The sequence below is a fragment of the Ptychodera flava genome, chromosome 7 (genome assembly GCF_041260155.1).
Source record: "Ptychodera flava strain L36383 chromosome 7, AS_Pfla_20210202, whole genome shotgun sequence".
NCBI classification, from domain to species: domain Eukaryota; kingdom Metazoa; phylum Hemichordata; class Enteropneusta; family Ptychoderidae; genus Ptychodera; species Ptychodera flava.
Genome location: NC_091934.1, coordinates 35,723,152 through 35,748,962, shown reverse-complemented (window position 1 = coordinate 35,748,962; position 25,811 = coordinate 35,723,152). Strand labels below are relative to the sequence as shown.

The 25,811-nt window shown below is 39.9% G+C and overlaps 1 protein-coding gene across 1 annotated transcript; it reads right to left on the bottom strand.

Annotated features, from left to right (window-relative positions):
* Positions 1-1,396: 1,396 nt before the first annotated feature.
* LOC139137418 (F-actin-capping protein subunit beta-like) lies at positions 1,397-25,081 on the bottom strand. The gene is made up of 9 exons (XM_070705510.1): positions 24,949-25,081; positions 17,234-17,323; positions 16,317-16,438; positions 12,973-13,086; positions 12,420-12,561; positions 11,715-11,777; positions 10,837-10,956; positions 4,401-4,477; positions 1,397-3,888 (listed from the first exon to the last, which is right to left on the bottom strand). Exons 1-9 carry the CDS (start codon positions 24,949-24,951, stop codon positions 3,795-3,797), a joined length of 825 nt encoding a protein of 274 aa, XP_070561611.1. The 5' UTR covers positions 24,952-25,081; the 3' UTR covers positions 1,397-3,794.
* Between the last annotated feature and the right edge of the window lie 730 nt (positions 25,082-25,811).

Here is a 25,811-nt window from a genome sequence, read left to right as displayed (position 1 = left end):
TACCTGAACAAGAGTCTGTTTTATGGTCTGAAGACTGATAAGAAATCCACCAAACTCAGCAGGCAGCTCCTCCACTGAGTAAACTGATATGTCTACACTAGAAAAAACATTTTCGAATGGCAGCTACATGTAGTTGATGGGAGAGTTTTGAAGGGGGAATAAAATGTTGTAAAGTGTAAAACATGATTTGCCGCTGTCATTTTGTGTCCTGTCTTTGTATATATGCATAGTATTACTAGTTTTCGAATCAGAACTACATACATTGAAGAAACACTGACTGTCAGAGCGATCATCCGATCATATAATAAAGATGGACTGTTCCATCAACGTGGGTAATGGGCTCATGGAAGGTGGTAAATTTGACGACAGTTTTGTACACTCTAGAGTAATACAAGGGATGCAGCAATGTTTCAATTCCAAATAACAGACAGAGGCAAACCTGTCAGGTTCAGGCCCAGGACACAAAATGAGTATAATAGATTGTGTTTTACATCATAATATTTATTCCCTCTTTTCACAATTTTCCAATGAACTAGATGCCAGTTGAAAAAGGGTTGTTCGGGTGTAGGCATATCCGTTTACTCAGTGGGAGCTGCCTGCTGAGTGTGGCGGATATCTTATCAGTCTTCAGACAATAAAACAGACTCTTGTTTAGGTAAACGCCAGGTCAAATTGCAAAGTGCTCAGCTAAGTTGCTGGGTAATTACCTAATTTGGTGTTCCGATAACTCATGCCCTCGCTGTAATTCTGTTCAAAAAATGACAAATGCACTAAATTCCCTGAACAAATTTACATTTTCTATATTCATAGTAAAACAAAATGGGAAAAAACTTCTAGGTGTTTTTATCGGAACAGTAGTCACTGTGTATAAAAAAGATATTTGAAGATGACAGATTTCAGCGTATCTGAGACATGGGTATATTCGACATCCTTTTCACAAAGAATTGTACCTATGAAAAATAGATTTATCCTCCCTCCCATTGCTATATAGTGATCTGATTCCATTGATTGTCATGGAAAGACCAATCCATTTGTCAAAAATAAGGGCAGAGAGGCATCAAACATAAAAACTACAGATGTGGAATAACTGGGGTCCATTTTTCCTTCAAACGTATTGCATTATACTGATAGTTCAATTCGTAGAGTGTTTTTGTTATCAATAAGTTACCTGTGGATCTACAACACTAAGAAACTACACTTAGCAAGCTGCTTATTTTTTTACACAAAGTTAAAGAGCTTTAAAGTACATTATTTCTTCCAAGTAGATATATCTTGAGGATTTTCAAGCGGGAAGACAGTGAAATATGGTGGTGCAACTCTGAATGATTGTATAGTTGATATTCTGTGTACAAGTGAAGCAACTACGGTAATCCATAAATACTTTTCCCGAAAAAAATTGAAATAAATGTGAAATTTTATTCTGCTTGTGTTTCTCTTTACAGAAATAAGGAATCAACTTTGCTTGCTGTACAGTTGCATTCTGGGTAGACATTCATATGGGCTAAAACACAATGGCTACCCATTTCACTCCCATATTTGGTCTAGTCCTTTTGTTCTAGAATACAACGGCTAGACCATAGCACTTTTCAAAGAGGGGTGAAACATGATAGTTGGGTCATTACATTACGTAAATGGGAGTAAGAGGGTTAAAAACTCCCTAGAAATAGACTATAAAAGAACAGAAAAAATTGCAAGTATACTGGTTCCAAAATCAATAGATTCTAGAATGGGTTGATAACACTGACGAACTAAGAATATAATACATGGTAAGTTTTAACTGGACTGGAGTACAACATGCAGTTTTCCTGCTGTTTGCATTTTAAACCCATTTAATAATCAATATTTGTTTCAAGCCCCTGACTTTCAATGCTGTGGCGGGACTGAAAAATTTATGTTTCTTTGTAGAGGAGGTTACTCCTCACTGCAGCTGAAGGGAGATTCTGTTTGACATTTCAGTCAATTATCAGGCAGTAATACAATAGATTTGGCAACTTCCACCAAGGTATACACCTAAGCCCAAGGCATTCAAACTCTGTAAAAATTCACAGCTACACATTTCCTGTTTCAACGGTGCTTTTTTCTACATCAACAACTTAAGTCTTGTAAACAGATTGGGAAATACATGGTAATTCATGCCATTGTGAGTTTCCTGGGCAAAACGTTATATTTAGAAATAACACTAAAAATGCTGTGTTCCTGTGCCAAGGCCAGTAAGAATTCTTTTTTTGAGTTCTTCCCTTTTGAGTGCTGAGCTATGGTTGAACCCAACTGGTTTTGACTGTCAGGTGGGACCAATGCACTGTGAAATGGGGATGGCTGGGCCTACAGATTAAGTAGACACGTTCTGGTGACACAGACATAGCAGGCAAGAAATGTAAATGAGGCGTCTCTTGTGTACCAAACTCCTACATCACAATAATTTTTTTCTCACTGGTAGAACTTGGAAAGAACAAAGTAAACTGGAATGTCAAATCATGATGCGATGAAATTCTTGATGATAGGATCACAAGACATTTTTGTTTTCAGATTTGAAGAATGATATTGTTAAGGTAGAATGCGCCTCAGGGACAGATATTTGGACTCTCAAACTTTAACAATATTCTTTTGGCCTACCACTTGTGGGGGCTCATTTTGAAGTTTATGAGTTAAAAAAGTTTTCACTGGCTTAGTTTTGTGAACATTGGGAATTCTATTTTCCCCTATTGAAATAACACTGGGATGGCAGCCATTTTGAATTTCAAATATCAGTAAATATTGGGTAATTTGTTTCTCTAGCACCAAAATTTGCGTGGTGACCCCCGATTTTCATTCTCGATTTTGGAAGAAAATGGTTGAAATTTTGCTGGATGAAAATTTGAGCAAAAGTTTAAGTTGTTCATATTCGAGGCGCGAACTACTATACAGCTGACAAATTTGACCATAAGGAGGAGTACTGACAAAATAAAATAAAGTAAATGTCCAAATGCATTTAAATTTCCTGACATTGTTCATGTTTTGAAACTTGCCTTGGTGTCAAATGTGAAGAGCAGAACAGAATTGGAAACAATAGCAGTTATTCTAAGAGTGGAACTTTGAACAAAGATTTGTCAATCCCATCCTGTGTTTAACTAGTCTTCTCAGCCATTAAACACTTCAACAGTCAAGTTAAGCGTAGGGATTTCAACTGGAAGCTTGAACAAAGTAAATCTGCGCAAAGGTACAAACAACCTGACTAGAAGAAGCTGGACTTGAAACTAAATACATGGCCTTAAAGGGATACAGTCGTTGGAACTGCGCCTGTGCGAGTTTCTTGTTTACAAACAATATATTTCGTGCACGATATCTAGATGCACCTCATCATCATAGCTGCAACATTTAAATTATACGATGTAGATTATGACAGACATGTTTTAACTTTCATCAATCACCATCGTACCTTGGATACAGTGTTTGCTTGGTTGTACAGGTCCCATGCAACCTTTGAGCGCAGTTCCGACGACTGTATCCCTTTAACGTTTGCAGTAAAAGCTCTGTATAAATACACTAGAAATAATCAGTGGAATCCAGTCCTATGAAAATGAATCATTTCTTTTAAAACTTAAATAATTAGAACCTATTCATTGCCTTCAAATGAACATCACAGTGATAATTTCACCATAGAATTAGATAAAGTTACTAACAGGATTGACCTTTGACATATTCCCTTATATGGTAAGGAGCCATTATAGAAAATTGCTAGTAAAAAAAGAAAAGAAAAAATGTTCCACTGTATGTTACAATCCAGTGGAGGCCACTGTTTATTTCTTTTTACTAAACTAGTTGTTAGGACCAGTTCGATGTTTAAGTGCTGCAGACAAGTCTTGTTGGAGTTTTCTACGAGTTTCTTTGTCTTCTTGCTTCATAGTGGTCCTAAAATTACGGTGAAAAGGAAAATTTGTTTGTTAAAATTCGTCAATTTTCACTAAGACTGTTTTCTACCAGTAGCAAAGACCTGTTCTTTTGGCTGCTACCAACCAATGGTGTGGTGAAACAATGTAGGCCTCAGGCAGAGATTCCAAAAATTAGGACTTGCAACACACTAGATGGGGTTGGGTCCCGGAAGGCAGTCAGATGTGAGGAAAATAATGTGCGCATGGCACAATAGACAATTGACAACAAACTCTACACACTGTCAAGAGATGAAGCAGTCTACAGTAAATTATATCTCATTTGTAAAAAGTTAGCTCTAAAAACATCTGACACCTTTGGTACAAGTATATGTTTCCCAACTTTTTGTGACAGGCAGGAATCTTTGAATATTTGATTTTCAAAGTATTACCTACTACTGTCTGTATCTGCTGTGATGAAATACGCTTTCTTGTCCACAATATTGCTGTTTTAAAAGTACAGCAGATCTGAACTAAGCAATCCCTGAGACTCACCTTAATCCATTGACAATATCTTTCGTCTTTCCAAAATAGATCTCATTCAGTGTGTTCCTAACTTTATTTTCCATATCCTGCCGGGAAGTACATGAAAAAGTTGTCAGAGAGAGGTTCAAAAATTCACAGTGATATCTAAGACAAGTGAGCTAGCTGCTGATGTAGCTGTGCTGTCAATTTTTGGTGAAAGCAACAATCGATGGGATCACTGCATAGTTTGTGAAAATCAAATTTTAAAGGCAACTGAAATGGTTGTTCTCTGGGCAGATGGAGGCTGGGATTACGAAGCTAGGAGAAAGATGACAATAATGCATTTGTCATCTGCAATACAAAAGTCTGGCAGTCTCACAATTAGGAAAGGGTTTGTATTCATGTTTACACATTTCAACAGTGACTGTCCACATCCCTCCAAAGACCATGATAATCTAACTGGCTCTGAGTGGAAGATGGAAATATGGATGGATTGACGAGTTCATGATCAAAATGTTGCATCTGACATTAAATTTACTGATTAACCCTTTTCCTGCCGAGCGCCCCTGTCCGTTATCCTGCCAAGTCGGTGAAAACCGGCCCCCTTTTCCGTGTCTACAGAAGATAGGCTCTCCTGCACGCTTTCCTGCCAGGCATTTGGCGGGAAAATACCGCATTTTCGGGGTACGATTACCGACCATATACGTGTTAGACTTCAAAAATTTTTGCATGCCCGTATAGAGGGGCAACCGCTGATGAGGTTGTGTCCAGAAAATGACGAGGTCACGGGCGTTGTTTGCCCCGGGGACGTGCACTTTTATGCCCTTTTCTAGCTTACTTTCGCGGAAGTAAAACTCGTTCGCCGGCACGCACGGCCACACCGGGGAAACGTCACCTCTCTCGTGGGTTAGTAGAAGACCCAGGGGTTAGTGCTATGGGTGCGGCAGCACCCTCAAACCTGTCCTGTTTCCCCTGGGTTGTGTCACTTGGCCACGTACTTTGAACGACTTGGAAGAGTCGCACAGTGCAGTCTGCTTTGACGTAGTGTCAACGACATAGTTCCGCCATTGAAGGAAGGCGTGTACGTAGTTTGGCCAGTTCAGTGAACACTTAGCTCGTTAGTGTTACCGTTTCCTAACACGTTAGTTGTGCAGTTGTTACTAAGGTGCAGTTTTGTACCACCTTAGCTCTGGACAGTGCAACTGCTCTATGCACTAACCCCAACGACAGATGGTTGGTACAACGTCTACGTCGCACGAGCACAGCCTCCGTTGGGCTGTGCCCCTCCCGTGATACAACGCACGTTCATCCATTACTATAGCGTCCTTACGGATCTGCCAAAAACGAAAGTGGGGGTAAAAACAAAACAAACGAAAATATGCGATCATAGATAGTTTTTATTCGGGAATAATTTACATTATGCCGAACAATAAATCTCGGAGTCTGTCTCGACGTCCGAGTGCATGGTCCGTGTTTCAAAAATTACAATCGGGGTGGCAGATCCTGTTTCAAAAATTATAATAGGGGGAATTGTACAAAATAATCCGTCTAAACAAAACAAACGAAAATATGCGATCCATAGATAGTATTTTATTCGGGAATAATTTACATTATGCCGAATAATAAATCTCAGAGTCTGTCTCGACGTCCGAGTGCATGGTCCGTGTTACAAAGATTACAATCGGGGGATTGTACAAAATAATCCGTGTTTCAATTTACAATCAGCGGGATCGTAAAGCACAAACAAACGGCACAACCGTGCTCAAAATGTGATCATGGTCCGTGTTAAGAATACAGTCAAGCCACTGTTAGGCGAAGCTGTCCCTGTCCGTTATTTACGTCGGGTTCTCTTGCTGATGGGTGTCGTCGGGGCTGTGTGAGTAGAGGTCTGCACGCCAATGCTCCTCTTACCTCGTAGCATCATGCGATGATGAAAAGCCGCAAAACACTCGCCCTCGTGAAGATGAACCCCGCACAGACTACATCCTTTGGACGTCTCAGACAGTCGTCCGCTCGCAGTGGTCTTACCCTCTCTGCTGCATACTTTACAGCATTTCTGCCGCCCCTCCAAACGGCTGACAACGTGCATCGGCTGATTTTGTGGATTGATGTACGAGGCAAGAGAAACGGTGGCCTCGACCTCTCTCACACTGGGCTGCGATCGCCCACAATAACCGCCAATGAGTTGTTTCCCGACACGCAGATGAAACATCTTATGGGTCAGCTTACTATCAGGGTGTACATGCTTGAAGCATATATATGCATTTACCAGGGCAACATCAATCAGGTAACATGCCAGATATGTCCACCATCTGTGGTTCTTGCGCCCAGTGTGAAAGTACTTGCGCTTCTGGTTGGCTCGGTCGACGCCTCCCATGTACCGGCGATAATTATACAGCGACAGAGGCACTTGTCGCCGCTCGTCTCCCTCCCCCACTGGCACGCACTCCAAGGGTGGATAGACCGTATTCAAGATCAGCACCTGAGCGTTACTATCCTGATAAGCAGTGATGTTAAGACGAGAGTCCGTTCTGGTCGTGGCTTTCATATCCCCAACAGACAGAGGAAGGCGCTTCCTCTTACCCGCGGAATTAATTAAGGGGGCATGGTGCGACGATTACGGCGGTTAAAACTCCCGACCATGTAGATCCCGGTCTCCATCAGCTCTCTAGCAGTAACGACCGTGCTAAACAGGCTATCACAGAATAGGCTGTGATTATATCCACAGAATGGCTGGACCAGCTCCATCGTAATTCTTTTCACCACACCTCGCTCCTGCCGTCTCCCATCAGTCCGATCCCGATATTTCACACCTAGGTACGGTGCAAAGTTAGCGATGTATGCAGTGGTGGAGTCGCACAGCTGCCATATCTTGAAACCGTCTCGATCAGGCTTATGCGGTAATCTCTGCTTAAATTTAGAACGGCCCTTAAATCGCACCATGCCCTCGTCGATGGAGATCTCTCTACCCATCTTATAATTATTTACGCACGGTCAACTATGGGCTCCATCCATGGATTGATTTTATACAGGGGATCCTCCTGACACCGACGTCGGCGGCGTGCCTCATCAGGATCACGACGTGGATCGTTCTCTGGGTCTGCCAGATGAAAGTATCGCATAAGCTGCTGAAAGCGACTGCGGGTAATCACAGTAGAAATACCCTGGTTTCTCAGAAAGGGATCGCTAGACCAATAATCCTCCACTGATGATTTACGGTCGATACCCATACAGACTAAGACGCCAATGAACGCCTGCACCTCTCGGTAGTCAGCGTTACGCCAGTATTTATCTATTTTCCTAGCGATATGTCGCTGGTGGAATTTGGCGTATTTATTAGTCTCGTCCTTGGCCAATCTGATCAGTGTAGCTGGAATAAACTTAAAAAAGTAATCGAGCTCACGGGCGTGGCTGGGCAAGGTGAAAGTCAGTCCTCTCTCATGGTCAAAATCGGTCTCCTCAAATATATTAGCATCGGTAGTCTCCGACATACGCCAGACAGGAGGGTGTGTCGTCCTCCGCCAACACAGCAGCAACGTCATCATCGTCGTCAGAGCTTGCCTCACCTACATACTGCCTGTCATAAAAGTCATCGTCCTCTGCCGCATCCTCGTCAACCTCCGAGTCGGACTCAGCGGTGATATCACCGTCGTCTGGGGCGTCTGGGCCTGAACTCGCCCGTAGCGGCATCAAGGATCATATCTGGCTCAAAATCAGGTGGGCTATCCTGATAACGAACCCTCCGCACTATCTTTTCGGCGGGGACATCGCAGCACACGAAACTATGGCAGGAGCGGGCTCGGCAGCCTCTGCTGATGACGAGGACTCAAGCTCTTTCGCACTGGGCACAGGAACCTCTCCTGACGCAGGATGAGGGCTCATAGTAGCAACAGGTGGTGTCTCTCCCGGAGCAGCCGGGGGAGAACCAATGGCATCAGCCGTCTCATTACTCACTGTCTCACTAGCAGCAGCAGACGTAGTCTGTGCAGGTGAAGTATCTCCCACAAGAGCAGATGTAATCTCTGCAGGTGAAGTAGTCTCTCCCGGAGCAGCCGGGTGAGAACCACTGGCAACCGGTGACCCGTCATCATCCTCATCGGCAGAACGATCGCTCTTACGTTTACGCTTACCACTGGGTTTTTCAGCCGGAGATGGCTTCGCCTTACGGGAGCGTTTCTTGCCCGACTTCTTAGAACGTTTACTAGGGACATCACAACGATCGCTACCACTACCGCCCGGAGACTCTGCATCTTTGAGCTTCAGTCGTCTGCTCGCCTTCAGAAAACTTTTGCGGTCCGTCAAGCTCATGTCTGGAACAGTGTCGACAGACTAGCAGGTCCCTCCCTTTTAAAGCCACAGGGAAACAAAGCCCTGGACATGATTGGACGCAGGGGTGTTAATATATGCATCCACCTGTTATTATAATGGACCTACGGCAATCAGTCCACCAACCGGCGCTGACATTCCTACCCGTCATGTAAATTGCCTGTCCGCACCATTTGATATGCTAATAATACTCATTTGCGATGCAAATCCCTCGAGCACTTAGCATAACATAGTCAATGTCATTAGCATCTCAACTTGACATTCCGTCCAGCTGGGTACGTGGCATGCGCACCTGCCACCAAGGACGTTGGCCCAAGCCCATGTTTAGTACGGGTGGGAAACCCGTCTCTTTAACCTCATGTCCCTTCTAAGTACGCCTGCGCAGGGCGTATTGTCATCCAAGTCGGTGACAAGCCAACCCGACAGATCGCCCATTAAGCAGTAATGGACTGGCCGTCTCGTTCTTGTACGGCAACGAACAGTGCTTCAGCGGCTTGTTTAGGTCATAACCGTCGCCTGCCGAGCGGCTTACCCAACTAAGGCGGTCAAAGATGAAGGATGCCAAAATTGTCAACAGCTGTCTCGGCCTCGTCCGTTGGGCAAACATGGCTCCTTCAAATAACGTGGCCAGCACGTCTACGTCATCAGCGGTGATGACGACCCGTCATTGACGCCCGAGTGCGTAAAACTCGGAATATACCGACAGGTACCTCTACCTGAGTCGGTCATACTACGGTATAAACCAAACACAGGTCTGCCAACTTCCGTTAGACTCGGCCGTTAGCCGAACTTCACAGGGACAACATAGGCGTAACAAGTCGGTGAACAACGGTTCACGCACCTAACCACAGCCGCCAAGTCGGTGAACAATGGTATCAAATTTTGAGGCCATGTTCCTGAATGGCAAGGCTGAGGCGGTGTGTTTCGTTGCACGGCTTGAACGTCTAGAGCCAAGTGCAGCCGACAACGTCCGACATCTGAGTGGGTAGTCTTTTCGAGAAGGTAACAAGTCGGTTAAAAGCGGTGGTTACCCTTCACAAATGTCGCTCAAGTCCGTTCGGATCAGTTCCATGTCAGGGACTAATCAAGCCGAGTCCGTCAAATCCGTCCGCACTTCCCGTCAATCAGGACCAAGTCCGTGATTTTCGTCTCGCACCATTGGCAAAAAATTGCACCGCCAGCTGAGGCGGTCTTAGGCGGTTGCCTTACAGAAAGTCGAGTCCGTCAAATCCGTCCGCACTTCCCGTCAATCAGGACCAAGTCCGTGATTTTCGTCTCGCACCATTGGCAAAAAATTGCACCGCCAGCTGAGGCGGTCTTAGGCGGTTGCCTTACAGATTAGCGTTGCCGAGACGGTCAATTTCGGCCGCAATCTATGTAGTGCCTCAGAGCCAAGTTAACCCAAACTCCGCTAGAATACGTCAACGTGCTAACCTGCCAAGTACGCTACTCGTCCCCCCAAAAAAACCAGTCCCCCACCGGGGTGGGGGACTGGCTGGGTAGCTTCCGCACCTTTCCCTGTCGTTGGACTCTCTGTGAACCCATTTCGAGAGCAAACGCTGTTCCTCGCCCAAAACCTGTCCTCGAACGACCCCTAGCGCGAGCAAGGGTTTGCTACACGTAGTTCCGTCGACTAGGCAGGAAAGGGGGTACCAAAAAGTAGCCCGATTTCCACCGCCTTGGCAGGATAACGGCCGTGGCTGCTCAGATTCTAGCTACACCGAATTTCAAGCGGATTTTCACCGACTTGGCAGGAAAAGGGTTAAATGCATCAAATAACCCTATCCTGCTAGGCCAGTCACTCCCCATGTACAAAGTCAGTAAAACAAAGCATTGAGACAAAACGTATGTGCATTTCAAAACCTACATGCATTTCACCTACTTGGCGTGGTATGTTATGGCAGGTGAAGTCAGTAAAAATCATGTTACCAGTATTCAAATACTCAAGTCTTCGTTTCCATACAACATATAGGACGTGTTATGAACCAGTCTAGTCTGAACCAACTTGACCTGATGGTGACACATGAACTTGGCAGGATAAGGGTCAATGCAAAGTGTTTAAGTATGCAAATTAACTGATAATGACTCATATCAATGGGGAATATTCATTGGCCAATATAAAATATTGATGCAGACTTACCTCAACCATTCTGCCAATGTTGATAATATGTGGATTGCTTTCACTGACATTTGAATCCATTTCTATCTGTCTGGTTAGACTGCCACCTAAGTTCATTATTCCTGACGAGCTCTTGTTAGTCTGTCACAGAACAAAGACACAAAGAAATACTTTGTCACCCAAACTCATCTGATGGTACGATGTTGTCAAACCCCATAGATGATGCTAATGTGGTTGAAAGCACACTATAGGGTGTCCTACACTGTCCAACAGTGTTCAGTTCCTAAACTTTGCCAAAATATTTGAGACGATGACTTCTCTGATGAGTTTGTGGGAAACCAATGCACTGTTGGCAGTGTAACATCATGTTCAATTCTATAGTAGAATCTAAGACAATATTTCATATAAAGACAGTTAAAAATACAATACCACCCTTTAATCAAAAATTCTCTTCAGATCAGCAAATGCGTAAATATACAAGTTTCTGTGATCAGTTAAAATTCTATACAAGTTGCAATGTAAAGCTTTGAAGATCTACCTTTAAAGGTATACTGTCACCTGTTCCAATTTTACCACAGTTAACATGGAAAGAGAAAATCTAACCAATCACAGATTTTAAGCGGGTGGCAGCTTTTTAAAAACAGCGCCCTCACATGGGCATTTTGAATACCAAGGAACGCCCCTTTGACCATATATGGGCATATTAGATTACAGGTGACTGTATACCTTTAACAAAGAAGTGTACAAGGACAGTGTAACAGTATACTAAGTTGAGGAAATCACGCCTTTTCCTTTACTGGTATCAGCTGTCCTACTGAGTTTTGACTTTTTTTAGGAAGAAGGATCAAAATGTTGTGCAATATTCACTGTGAAAATGAAAGGTGAATGAAAGAACTTACTTGTAACCATAACATTGCTGTTGATGTTAACTTATAATGTGCGTTACGACCACTGCTCTTTTCCTGTGGACAAAAATCAATAAAACAATAAAGTTTTGTTACAAAATATACATCTCAGTAAACAAGTTGTAACAAATGTGACAGGGGAAAAAGTTATTTTAGGGGTGAAAATTAATGCATTTCAAAGTACTACAAGTCCATCTTCAGAAAGCAGCATAAAGTCTTCTTCTCAGCTTCTGACCACTGTACACTGCCATCTTCAAAATTCTTTTATTAAAGTGATTCAAGGATGGGTAAGCCCCAGTGGTTCTGGATACCAAAGGCTACCTTCACAGCAAGAATTTGATTGCCTCAAATCAGCGAAACTGTGCAAGTTCATTATTTTCTAAAAAGTACAACGGCGATAATTAAACTGTAATTGAGCAGTGGAATGCATGTTGCAGTCACACACAGTTATTTGTCAACAAACTTGTTTGTCAGTGAAATATCATATGGGGCATGTCGCATCTATATGTACAAAGACATTGCTTCAATCTGCCATAGCAGTCTTAGTGTACCTGTGATTTTGACATCTCGTGTCGCTGCTCTCAGCAGTTCAGTAAACGGTAGGTCACACAGTCAATTATGATACAGAATTTGCTGGTAAATGGAATGTTCTATTGTAATATGGGGTGTGCAGGTGTTGAGGAATGTTCCATCTCTTACCTGTACTTCTACAACATGTATTGAATCCCAGCACCCTTGGATTCGTTTGGATCCATCTCCAGCCTTTTTAATGAGTATAACACCGGCAAAGCCGTGATCCAGGTCCCATAAGTACACTGACGAAACCCCACCATCAAAATACCTTCAAAGAAGATTATAATCACTGTTATTCTACACCTACTTTGTAACCTATTGAGTTTTATTGTAAAATAAGTTTCAGTATCAGTCACAAGGAGTCCAATGACTTTAAGTTAGAGGACTCTATTTGACCCTTGACCTCACAAGTGTTGTACCAGTAAACGGTATGGGCCCATCAGGAAAACTGGACCTAAAATCAGAGTTTTACTGTCAATTATGATATAAGATTTGTTTGTACACAGTAAGTTCCATTGTGATAAAATATAAGAGTTTGGATTAATGTTTCTCTGTACTGGTTATACAAACAGCTCCACCATATCAGAGTTTTTGAACTAAAAAAATTTCTCTTTACTGGTCATACCATTATCAGAATTTTGAACTAACATTTCTCTGTACTGGTTGAGTTTAGACTTACATTTCTCTGTACTGGTCGAAGGCAGAATTGGCTTCAATTTCTAATCTTCTTAGTCTGTCTGAGGGCATAGCACCATCATCCAGTGGTGGATCATACTGGTTACTCCATGGAGACCTGAAATGAGAGATAGAAATGGTAAGCAAAATCAAGATTTCTCAATTCCCGGAGTCAATTTGGGAATTTCTTGAGATTTCCTTGAGTCAGCTCTATACCAGCGGATGTGACGAATATAATCATCTTGAGACACAGTGACCACTAAAATACAGTCGGTGACACGTTAACTTGTCTGACAGGACACTCTGGTACAGGTTTGTACAGAGTATACATGTTTACTGTTGTGATCTTGAATCATCAACTACAATACTGTGTAAAAACTTGTTTACAATGAAAACCATACTTTCTAATATTCAACAATAAATTAACCAATTCACCCCGTTTTCCAGTATATAAGTCCAACTTTACCATTAAAAACAATAGGATTGGACCAAACCATAGCAATGAAAGGGTTAAATCAGATATACAGATTCATCAACTGGGATTACTGTACTTTTGATCTACATAGCTATTTAAAAATTACACATAATCATTTGCAATGTGAAATGGTATTCACACGGTGGGATTGAAACTGTTGCCTCTTAAAACACAGTAAAACTTTTCAAGTGTGAAAAATTCTGTCTGTCAGAAATTTAAAATCCTTTTTAACTGTGCAACTAAACACTACAGGTGCCTACACAATAACAGAATGAAAGACACAGCACGGCAACCAATACTGTCATATCACTGATAGTGAAGGCAAACTCTTTGTGTATATTTACAGATACTTCTGTTCAATATGGGGGCTGTCACTAACAGGAAAATCTAATGGATAAAACATATGCTCTTCACAGCTTTCAAATTATCTCTGTTCATTGTTAAAGCCCCATTAGCTGTATCTTTCTGCATTTTTTTTGATAAGATGGTTTGAAATCAAATGCAACTTATGTGAAAATGCTTACTCAAGTGCGGCCACAGAAAGTTCTTCAAACATTGGCGACGAACGCACAACTTTGATTTTATGAACTAAATAATTTTTGAGTTGCAACTCAAATATGGCCTGCTTGCATATATATACATGTAAGCACGTGATTTAATTGACCAAATCCAGCACCAAGGATTTGAATACAGACATTTTCAAAGACAATTTGGCTTAATAACAAGATTGGACGGTATTTTTTCTGTGAGTAAATGCAAAAAGGTAGAGCTAAAGGGGCTTTTATATTTCCATATCAAAGTATACCAGTATAAACTAGATTGGCCTTAGGAAATTGCTGTCACTGAGTTATTAAATTGACTTTTTTCATTTGTTCATATATTTGCCTGTTTGTTAATCATTAATGTTGCATTCCATCATACAAGTTTGTCATAATACATAATACCGGTAACCAGTATTTGTCACCAGACCATAAGTTCATAAAATTTTACTGTTGACTTGCTCCTAATTCCCATTATCAAACTATTTGAATTTTTTTTTCACAAAAAGAACATCACTATACAGCGTTGTCTGAAAAGCCTCAGTGATTGACAAGGAAAAGGATTGGGTGCTACCATATTGTATTAAACAAATACCATGTGTTTTGATAGTCTGCCTGCAAAAAATGCACTTGAATGGCAAACAGACACCATACAGAACCAGGAACACGGTATTTTGCTCCAGGTGTATACTCGATCCACGTCACAGTATATAAATGGCTACAGGGTTCTTCAAGGGTTTTTACCAACACTATACTGAACTGAGCAGAGTGTAAGAATGTTGCAATTACAACTCCAGTGGTAATGATAAGATACATTAGATAAGAAGAGTATGGTAAAAGTTCTTAGTTTCCTTGACATGTGTTTTTCACCCCGCAAAAATTATCATAAAATCTGCATCCTCTTAAAGTGACTTGTCTTTCTGTGACATCTTTCAAACACACGTTGTGTTCATATCAACTGTCCACTTACATGTGCATCTTGCAAAATTGATGTACACCTCATGATTATTGCAAGAATAGCTTGCATTTCAATGGCCCACAGAATTTTCATTTCTGAAGATTGAACGTTCACCAGTGGCACTCTTGTGTGGTATATTTGAACTGTGGATTACAGATGTGTTCTAAATGCAGACGGCATACAGCGTTGCAGAGCGTGGTGACGCACGCCATCCTTATTCAGGGCTCGAAATTAACTTTTTTCCCTGGTAGTCCCATTGGGCTACCATTTTCTGAAGTTGGTAGCCCAGTGACAAGGTCTGGTAGCCCATGCATGAATGAAGAATTTTTTGTAAAGGATATTTTCATTTATGTCTAGACAATGAAAGATTTATTTTGCATGATTCTATCCAGGAAGTGAATTTTCTAGTCATTTGACGTCAATAACTGCAGATCATATCCTTAGACGAACGGCGCGGTATAGCATGTATAGTGGACAACAGTGACGCCTTAAAGTTTGACGACCTATTCACTCATAATCAAAGCTTATATGCCAATTTTGATGTTCGCCATGACGAGTTTTCACTCAGCACGTGTAAACATAACACGGCTAAAATATATGTAGATTGGCTATGAATTTCAGGATGACAACTTGGTACAGTCATGTTCCTAATACTTTCGTGGCAATTTTGGCTATATTTTTCCACCATCAGGGGATGATCTCGTACACTTCGGAAAGCATAATTTGTGGATGGCCCGACAGCTTTTTCTTTTGAATAATTTTGTGTTTAACTGAGATTAAATAACTATGAAAATGAGTTTTCATTTGCCATCATTTCCCGAGCCTGTCATCCAAGTACATCAGTTCAGATAATGATATTTTATTGAAAGTTTGTAGCAACAAATTCCACTGCACTACTGTCGTCGCCTTTTAATTTGCATTACAAAATCAACTTAGGCCTTTCTGCGTCCGGCTGGGTTGACTGTATGAGCGTCGGTCATCTCACAGCGATCAACATCATGTCGCCCACTAAGTAATTTCATGTCTCAGGCTTTGGTAGTCCGTGTGGGCTACCATTTCATGGGTTTTGGTAGCCCCAGGAAAAAGTTGGTAGTCTGTGGACGCGGGACTACGCTAATTTCGAGCCCTGTTATGTTGTCACTCTATGATCCAGAATTATGGTATCAATCAGTCTGACGACACATCATCAGAGTACATCAACTCAAAATCCAAAACAGTCACAAGAAGTGATATTACAAGGATCACACCTTAAGACAATCTGTCTCTCTTCAATTTTGCACAAACCATTTCTAATTTCTGGGGAAAATTTGGACTGTTGGCATCAACATAGGATGTGTAAAATAAGTTAGAGGAAGACAATGCCACTTGAAACATACCTATAGGAATCCCCATCTCTGTTGTAATCACATAGGAGGTAGTCTTTACCAACTGTTTTGTCTCTGGCAATTTTAAGAGGTTGGTCAACAGAAGAGAGTAAATCCTCACAAAGATCAGGCACCTGAAACAAATCATTTTGTATACACACATTAACCTTTGCTTAAAGGGACAAAGTCGGCCATTTTTCATGAATTTTGTTTGATGCGAGATACTACTTATATTGTTTGACATGTTGAACGATATTGAATGAATGGGTGCCCATGCATATATTCGACCCCCATTTTAGACAAATTAAATGAAAACATCATGAAAATGAATTAATGGTCATGACCATTTATTCATTTTCGCGATGGTTTTGTTTATAGTGTCTAAAACCGGGGTCGAATATATGCATGGGCACCCATTCATACAGTATCTTTCGACATGTCAAACAATATAAGTAGTATTTCTACCACAGTTTCCAGCATCTTCAAATAGGATATGTAGTAGTGAATGACTGATAGAGTTCATGCACTGAGATTAAAGAATTAAATAACTGTGACATTATCATTATGTGTTGATGATGATTCAAAATCTGATATTGTGGATAGGAAGTTCATTATGGTTACATCATTAGAAATGGCATCAAATCTAAGAAGTCAAATCATAGACTGTGAAGAGTTCGAGTGTCTGTGCAACCAATCAATGATTCCCTTCTATCTGTGTATCTTGAATTCCTCTGTGTGAGACTTTCTGATTGGTTCTGCACTTCCCATGAACAGGAGATAACTTGGCATATCAATATACCAAGTCTTGAAATGTCTGTAGGAGCATGGACAACGGAAACCATTTCAATCTTTGCTCCTTTGTACAGAATTTCATTTTAAGCAGCAATTTTTCATGCCCTCTCTGTATCACATCGTAATTGCAGACTTACCAAGTCAATAAGATCGCTGAGATTCTTTTCAATCTGTTGTGGTGGAAGACGCCTCATCAGATCAAGGGCACAGTCCAACTGTCGGTCCGTCTATGGAAGAGAAAAATCACATTTGTGTCAATAGGTCAAACCCTCTTCCCTCAATAAATAATCATCTAGATTGGCAGAAAATTGTAAATGTTAGTTAAAACCATTGCAGCTTTTTATGTTAAATCTATCCATTCGCCATCATATAAGAACTTAGGAAACCATCAGTACGCGAATGATGGAAACTGAGTTGGTTGACCAGGACTGGAAATTGTCTCAAAAGTTCAATTTCTGACAACAGTAGTTATTTTCACCATTGACAGTGGAGAAACCCTACTCTCTATATTTTCACACAAGATACACTTTGATGTATCTTAGTGTTGGTACATATACTAATAAGATGTTCATCTGTGATTCAGAATGTAGCGACTCAACTGGATCCATGGGAAGGACATTCTGACCTACCCAACTATGGTACATCCAGCTGATATCTGGATTCACGGGTCAGTAACAACATTACAGAAGTAGCAGTAGTTGGAAATATTAAAAGATTCATTTTCTGCACACATCAACATTTGTTTGAACTACACTGTGTATTAGATGCCTATCACTACCAGTCTTAGGGACCGTCTCAGATTGTCGCAGAAGTTCAAAAAGCGAAATTCATTCGTTTAGGGGGGGAGGGGGTTTGACCTCCATTCAATTAGTGAACTTCACTTTCGCACTTTTATTTTGTGATCACAAGTTTTCGTGTGTTTATTTTGAATTAAAGAAAAACTGCACACTCGTGCCAACAACTTTGTAACTGTTTCCATCTCGTTTGTGCCACAAACACAATTTACCGATAGTAATATTGTATCCTAAACCTTTCATTCATCAAATTATACAAAGACAAAAGTATCATTTTTTTAAATGTGCTATTTATAAGCATCTGCTCTAACCACTAGATGTCTTTATTCTCACTTGTAATGCAACTGATCACAGTCGTTGTAATATGATTGAACATGCCTGGGCTCCCTTGTCAAAGTTTCTCGCTTATTTACCGCCCCTACCAAGTACAAATTGCGTGCTCACAAAGACAAAGAACAGCACAAGAGATTCAAAAAGTAAAAATAAAATAAAATGAAACTTTTATGCGGTAAAATGCCCTGTTAGTACTCAAATCTGATCGATTACTTTAATTGTAATGTGGCAAGGGGCATACGTCTTTAGTAGCTGTAGCAAAATGCAACATTGTAGTCTCAGGCAGACATGAACATTTCGCACTTTGAAGTTTCGTTTAGGGGGAGGGGGGAGGGGGTTTTGATCTAAACGAAGAAATTTCGTTTCTTGAACTTCTGCGACAATCCGAGACGGTCCCTATCACTACCAGTCTTAAGCATATCAGATTTCACACGTGTTATTTACCTTTGTGAACATGCATCATATGAAAAATTATGTGTATGTCTTATGTAAGACTTAAATCATACTGCTTATTTACATGCAATATTGCATGCTTCAGTTTCACCAATTGACCTTTCAGCTTAAACACCATTCTTGACCTTTCAACTTTGACACCATTGTTGCAGGTCAAGCTCCTTAAAGTGCACAGAAAATAAGAGTATGGGTGTGAAGGTTACCAAAACACAACTAAAACAGCAAAAGCATCTCAAAGTAATGGGTTTACAAGTAGTACCTTTACGACGTGTTTATTGGTACTCCCTGTTTGACCTGGTCAGTTTATGGCACCTTGGTAACCAAGCAAGAGGTGTGAAACCATATATTCATAGTGTTGGAGGAGTTTGTGATCATTTTATGATAAGGACGGATTTCTTGTCAAAAAACTTCCTCATCATGCAGTCAAAACTTTTCCTTGTTTGTCGAACTGATGGTTTTTGATTCCTAGTGATTCCTGGCTTTGCAAAGCAAATAAAATTTGCTCAAAAGTTACAACTAAAAGAAAATAACTTCTGAGTAAATAATTTGTGTTGAAGGGAAGTCTGTGTAATGGATATGTTTAAAACTGGTAGGCACTTTGACACAGTTTGACACATGCAAGGTAGTACGACAGTCATGTTACCAACAGATAGATTACACCGGATGGTTATTCATCAATGGTGTCAGTCTTCCATATGACTGGACCATAAAAACTTGTCAATTTAGGTCAAAGGCTAAACATAATTCAGTTTCAATTACTTCCAGGACTAACTCTGGTAAGTTTAAACTTTGTAATTTTGATGATAAAACAACACTGTTGTTTGGTGTAGAATTTGCAAAATGCAGTCTCTGATAGATTGCCTGTGAATCAAATAATAACTAGTACTTCAAAATGTCATAAAGTTAGTTATTCATGACAGCTTTAAAATCAGTCAAAGGTGAAATTCTGAACAACGCCCCCTAACTGCAGGATTATTAACTTCACCAACATCACCTTACCAGATGCTGTCATTGCTCAGTTATCTTCTCTGGTCACATATTTTCTACTTTATGTCATAAAGAGATGTCACACGAATGCTGTTGTTAGAAACGTACATCGATTGGGAAATTGGACAAGAGGCATCTACGTCAAACATCTGTACAGTGGGACAGGGTACAGATGATCGGATCAGTTAGAGCATCTCAGTTGTACGAGGAACAAAAGAGGAAGTACAAGTATCCAAATTTCATGAGTGGTTTCACGAGTAAACACCAAAATTCGAAAAAAATAAACTGACAAATATCCAGGAAAGCATTCACACAAAAGCCAAAATCATGATTTACAGCAACATTTGCACCAGGAATTGGTAAGGAAATGTCTTGACTGTACCTCACTGTATAGTATACACCATGTATTTGACAAAGAAATATTCAGGTGTAAATAGTGTCGTCAAGCAGAAAAGACATTTCAAGGTTTTTATATTGCCGACTTCCTTGTTGTCACACCTAACACTCCCCTGGGAACAATTTCTGTATATGTTTGTCTTTTCAAAAGGCATGAGTTTTTGTTTCCCTCTTTCATTGTAACTTTTCGAGTCACACCTAAAAATACATTTGTATACTACACAATCGTGATGATTTGACTGCAAAGCTAAAGCTTTGCTTTGACAAAACAAACATATTCACATGTTAACTGACATGTTTAGATCTACAACAGCTTACAGTTCAGAATTACTGTACTGAAACTGAATTTTGTTGCAAGTACGCTTGTGTTTAAATGAAGTTGCAAATCAAACTATCTCCTATGAGTTCAAGTTTTTGATAAAACATTGACAATCATTATCTGAAAAGAAATGTTTCTTTTTGTAATGTCAAAATACAATGTATATAGGGACTGGTAGTTATTTGGGACCTGAATTTCTCATTTATACATCGAAGGTAAAATGATGAAGTCAAACAAGACTTCCCGTGTGATTCACCTAGGTACAAAAGGTATTTACAACCCAATGTACAAATACTTTACATTCAATATATTTTTATAACTGTATGTATGATTAAAAACAATTGCAAAACTCCAAGGAAAGCTTTTACCTTTGATTGTGTTATCTCTTTCTTAAAATGAAAATTCTCTAATGGATAAATGAATGGCACTACTTGCCGACATTCGTAGTAGACATGAAGCCAGAACTTTGGAAGATGCCAGCCACAATATTTCAGCATAAAATGAGTATTTTACGAATGGAATGGACATGGCTTGGGAAGAGACAGTCACTTAAGTTATTTACATTCCTTGCTTCAACAATAATAATATGTTCACAGCTTCTGAGAAGTTCTTTTAATACTTGGGCTTTTAGATTTTGAAACAATTTATTTGGTTTCAGTGGCAAGGTTGAGTCTGAACTCACAGTTCAATTTTTTCTAAGTGGTGTTGATAGTAGAGGAATCTATTAGACAGCTGAACAGGTTCAATATTGGGGAGAAACCAGGACTTCAACATCTTCCTGAAAAAATTCCATCTCAAAATTATTGCCCAATAATACTGAGGTCTGGTGCTACATTAACAATCAAATATTCGTTGCCGAATTACTGACATGACAAATTTAAGCACAAACTAATACACATACCCTCATATTAGGGTATAGAGTTGAAAACAAAAAGACGGGATACCTGAGTTGCTGCAGTGGGATAACCAAGTTGATGTGTTTGTTCTATTTATTTATTTTCACACTCTTTGTGTAAAATGAAATTCTTGCAATGGCACAACTTTGACAAGAACTGCTGTGACTAACTACACGCCACAGGTATGTTTTATTGACACATTATCAACAAATTACAGAATGACTGAGATCACAATACCACCTTCTAAATGCACCTTCCTGGGTCATGACCTGTTGGCTGTGGTAGTAACAAGATATAAAATCTAACCATGGCCAACTTGACTTCCTGTGATAAAAGTACCTCCCATTCAAATCTGTGTTAGTGAGATTGCAAAGTTTGGCTCTATCTGAAGAGGAACAGGTTGGTGTGCCCTTACACTTGACCTTTGATATTTTCAAATTATCAGCAGTCTATTTTTATGGTAGTATGCACCTCAGAAGTGAAAGACTTAAACCTTTGCCCAAATTTGTCCATAATTTCCTAATGAAACTTTCAAACATTTTCTTATCAAATGGACAATAAAACCCGGGGATCAATGTGCACAGTTTGGAACTAGAGAAACAAATTACACAAACTTTTGTGATATTTGAAATTCAAAATTTCTATGGGAAAATATTAAAATTTGGATTTTCCAAAAACTGAGTTGGTTAAAAGTTTTCTTTCTCCAAGAGCTTTTAAATGAGCCCAACAAGTGGTAGATCAGAAAAGAATTGTTGAAATTTGAGTCTACATATCTGTCCCCTGGTGCATTCTACCTTAACCCTTTCACCACCATGGTTTTACCCAAACCCATCGTTATCAATGGTGACCTTGGAACTATTTACAGCGAATTGGGGGTGAACAGGTTAAAATCCTACATTGGATGTAGAAAATCTATCCTTTATTTTGTACACCAATATTCTTCATATTCAGCTGGCCAATGAGAATGTACCTACTAGTGCGAGCAAAGAAGCCAATTAGAGAGATTGTGACCAGAGGTATAATGACATGTAAATATTATTCTCTTACATATTTTGAAAATAAATTAAAACTCAGAGAGGAAAATCGTGGTTGGTTGTACTTGCTCTCCAGCAACAATTAATTTAACTTTCCCATCGATCTGTAAGTTTTCACTTTTCCTCCCCTCCTGAGAAAACCAAAGACCCCCTCCCAATTAACAAAAATTTCTATGCTCTCTCTCCATTACATACGTCCCAACTTCCGTTTCTTTGCCATCTACAAACTCCCTGAACAACAAACTCCATGCATGCCCCGCCTTAATTTTCTAATTGCTCACTGATATCACTACCTGCTAATGAGAAAAAAAGTGCCAGCTTGCCACTCACTGATATGGGGAAACACTGCCCTTCCACCAAGAAATCGCACATGGACAGCTTTTTGCATAAATAGCTTTGTTGGCTGCCCCTGCTCACCACTCATCCTACTGAGAATGGTATCTTCAAGGCATACATGATGCCTCACTGAATCAAGATTTCTTCGTACCAGTTTTTGGAGAAAAATTTTGTTACTTATCTACACGTACTCAGTAAAATTTTATACATTTTTGAAATTGATAAATGCCAGAGGACACACTGACCAAGATGTTCAACAAGTACTAGTCAGAATACTTGGAAGATCATGGGAAACACTCTGCAGCTATTACTGCTTGCTTATTATTGAGAGCCACGATTCAGACTGTCAAATTTTAGCAAATGGCAAGATTTTCTACGTAGTGTCCTTCCTGAGTACTTCTTATTGCTGCAGACAAACAGTTCAGGAAATAATCAAGAAATGTGTACAATTAGCTTTCAGAGTCAATAAATGTGTAGTGTCCTTGGGGCCACCTGATGTCCTCACCTTTCCTTTGTTTCACAACAATTTTTAAAAATGTTTCTTATAAGCATCATCAGAGAAGACTATGGTCCATTCAAAGCTTTTCTTTTCACATTGTACATCTCTGGTGGGCATTAATGTTATGAATATGACAGATATGTAACATTCATTCCGGATATGATAATTCTGACGTAACCTTGACCACTATCATTATCAAACTCTTACCATCATTTCGATTTTAAAATTTTTGTCTCTAAGTTCACACGTTTTTTCTCCAGTTGATAACTGCACGGTGGTATGCACTACTAGTTCAGAGCAATTATATGAAAATCTTGATGTTTCTTCACTGCTTGTAAGAAGCTTGATGATGATCAAAACGTTAAAACAGAAGTCATCCTTGATACAAAGTCAACATGATGTTAATTTTAGGACTTAATAAAAGTTTGATGTTTCTGTGTTTATGTAATATAACTGTCAAACACTCTGGCTGTATTTTTAAAGTATTGGAAATATCAGGACACACTTACACCAGTGGTTGTATGGTGCTCACTAGCTTTTCAAACTACTTTCAATACATGCATACCGTTATTTATGGATGCCTGCAAATGTGTTATGTACATCTTTGATTTACAGAAGAATGACCATGTTACATCTAAGCTGTTGCCTTGCTTAGTGTCTGATTAAGCACAGGGACACTGTTTAATTCCGTTGGTATAGATTGGTTAACTCCGTCAGATTGCCATGAGATCAAAATGCAAATGAGATTATTGCAAGAAACAGCATCTTCACATTTCTGAAGGATATCTCACTTGCAGTTACTATTATTTACTGATTGTTGATGCTCTATCCAAATTCCATGTATAAAGGGTTCATGATAAAATAATTTTAACATGCCACAATGAATAAGCAATAATATTAAAATTAAACATCACTACTACACAACTCAGATATGAAATTACTATGGAGACAGACACATGGCTGTGAATAGATCAAAATACTACCATTACAAACAATTACTGATACGTGGAGTTGAGTATTAACCGTGTAATTGAGAACTGTTCTGTTAGTGTTACACCTTTATGACATGACAAGCACTGTAACCGTCACTACTGTCAACTACAGTTACCAATGAGAGTTTTTCATCAGTCGTTTGACACCGACAGAATGTTTCTGTTGCTTAAATATTTTTATATTTTCACTTAATATTATCAACTCTGTTCCATTGAGTCAGTTCAAACAGTTCATCAAACTTTGCCTTTATATGGAATGCAAAATACTGCTAAACAAAATGATACCAAATTTAATGAATTTTCTCAACCAACGAGCGTAATAAAATTAAAATGATTAAATAACACTGTGCACAGGAAATGCAAAATTGCTCCGTTATAATTCATTAATAAATTCAAATCTGTGGCGGATATGTCAGTATTAAAATGGGTGGTTTCAAAAGTGGGTGTAGTCGGTCTTCACGCCGAAAGGTGGGCCAACGCCATGCCTTGAACTTTCCCGATTCCCTTCAAGGGTTGAGCGATGACGAGTTTAAATAATAGGTGGCGAGCTGGGCTAAATTAAAGAAAACTGTATCAAAACTTCCTCTTTTTAAGATCGAAATCTGGGTGGATGAAATGTAGTGTGTGACCGTAAAAGGTGACAGTTAGTACCGATTGTATGCCTGACTGAGACCGGCCTGACTCTGATTCATCGTCTGGGATCGTGTTCAGCAGTACAGGTTTGCATCCAGAATCACTTACCTAAACACAAAATTTTCCATCACATCTTACGTGGCACATCATATAATTCCCCGATAAAGATTGTCAACTTACCATTTTCTCAGGTACCGCAGTATTTCTCAGTAAAATACGAAAACCTGAACTGAAACCCCAAAGCAGGAAGAGGATGTGCTCAAGATGGCGACCGCTACATACGGGTCTTTTTGCTCCCTAACTTACTAAAAAGTTTCGTGAGAACTTCCGAAACGCTGCACACGGCATCGTGTGCAACCTAACTGACGCGTGACGCATGCTGTTGTAAATTTTGTTTTCATGAAAAATTGTGGTCAACTCCTAAGTGCATGGAAGAAACTGAATGCAATCAGAACTGTTTATAACAAAATACAAAGTTCCACGTTATCTGAACGGCAATATGCTTTACAATGTAAAGTTTTTTGCAAAAGGAATAATGCAAGTTATTCAGAAGTAGGCCTAAATATACCAATACGGTTACCCGTTCCCCCGACCGTTTCCATAGCCCATGTGATGCTGAGCATTAAAAGGTTGCAGGTTCGCCGACAAGAAAATTCCTGCAAAAAATTGCATAATGCACAAATTTGAAAGCTTAAATAATAATATTCGTCGGATACCCATGAAACAAAATGAAATAGACTTACAAACCCTCTTATCAGAGCTAATGATATAGGAAATATATTTAGGCCTACTTACTTACTTACTTACTTACTTACTTACTTACTTACTTACTTACTTACTTATACTTATATGTTTGTTAGTGTGTTTGTTTGTAGTGGCCTGATGTAGGTAAATTATCACAACGGTGTCCTGCTGATCAAGGGTTTAATTCAATCTGTCCCCGGAGTCAGTCAGTCCAAATAGTGTTTATTTGAAGACGAATCCAGCAGCATGCGCAGTGCAGTTAAATTTTTGGTAGCTACAGATCGAGAATGAACTCAAGA

Coding starts and splice junctions, on each gene's coding strand:
- LOC139137418 (XM_070705510.1), bottom strand. Junction 13,087..16,316: donor AGAGATGGGGATTCCTATAG/GTATGTTTCAAG, acceptor CTCTCATTTCAG/GTCTCCATGGAGTAACCAGT. Junction 10,957..11,714: donor CAGCAATGTTATGGTTACAA/GTAAGTTCTTTC, acceptor GTTCTGTGACAG/ACTAACAAGAGCTCGTCAGG.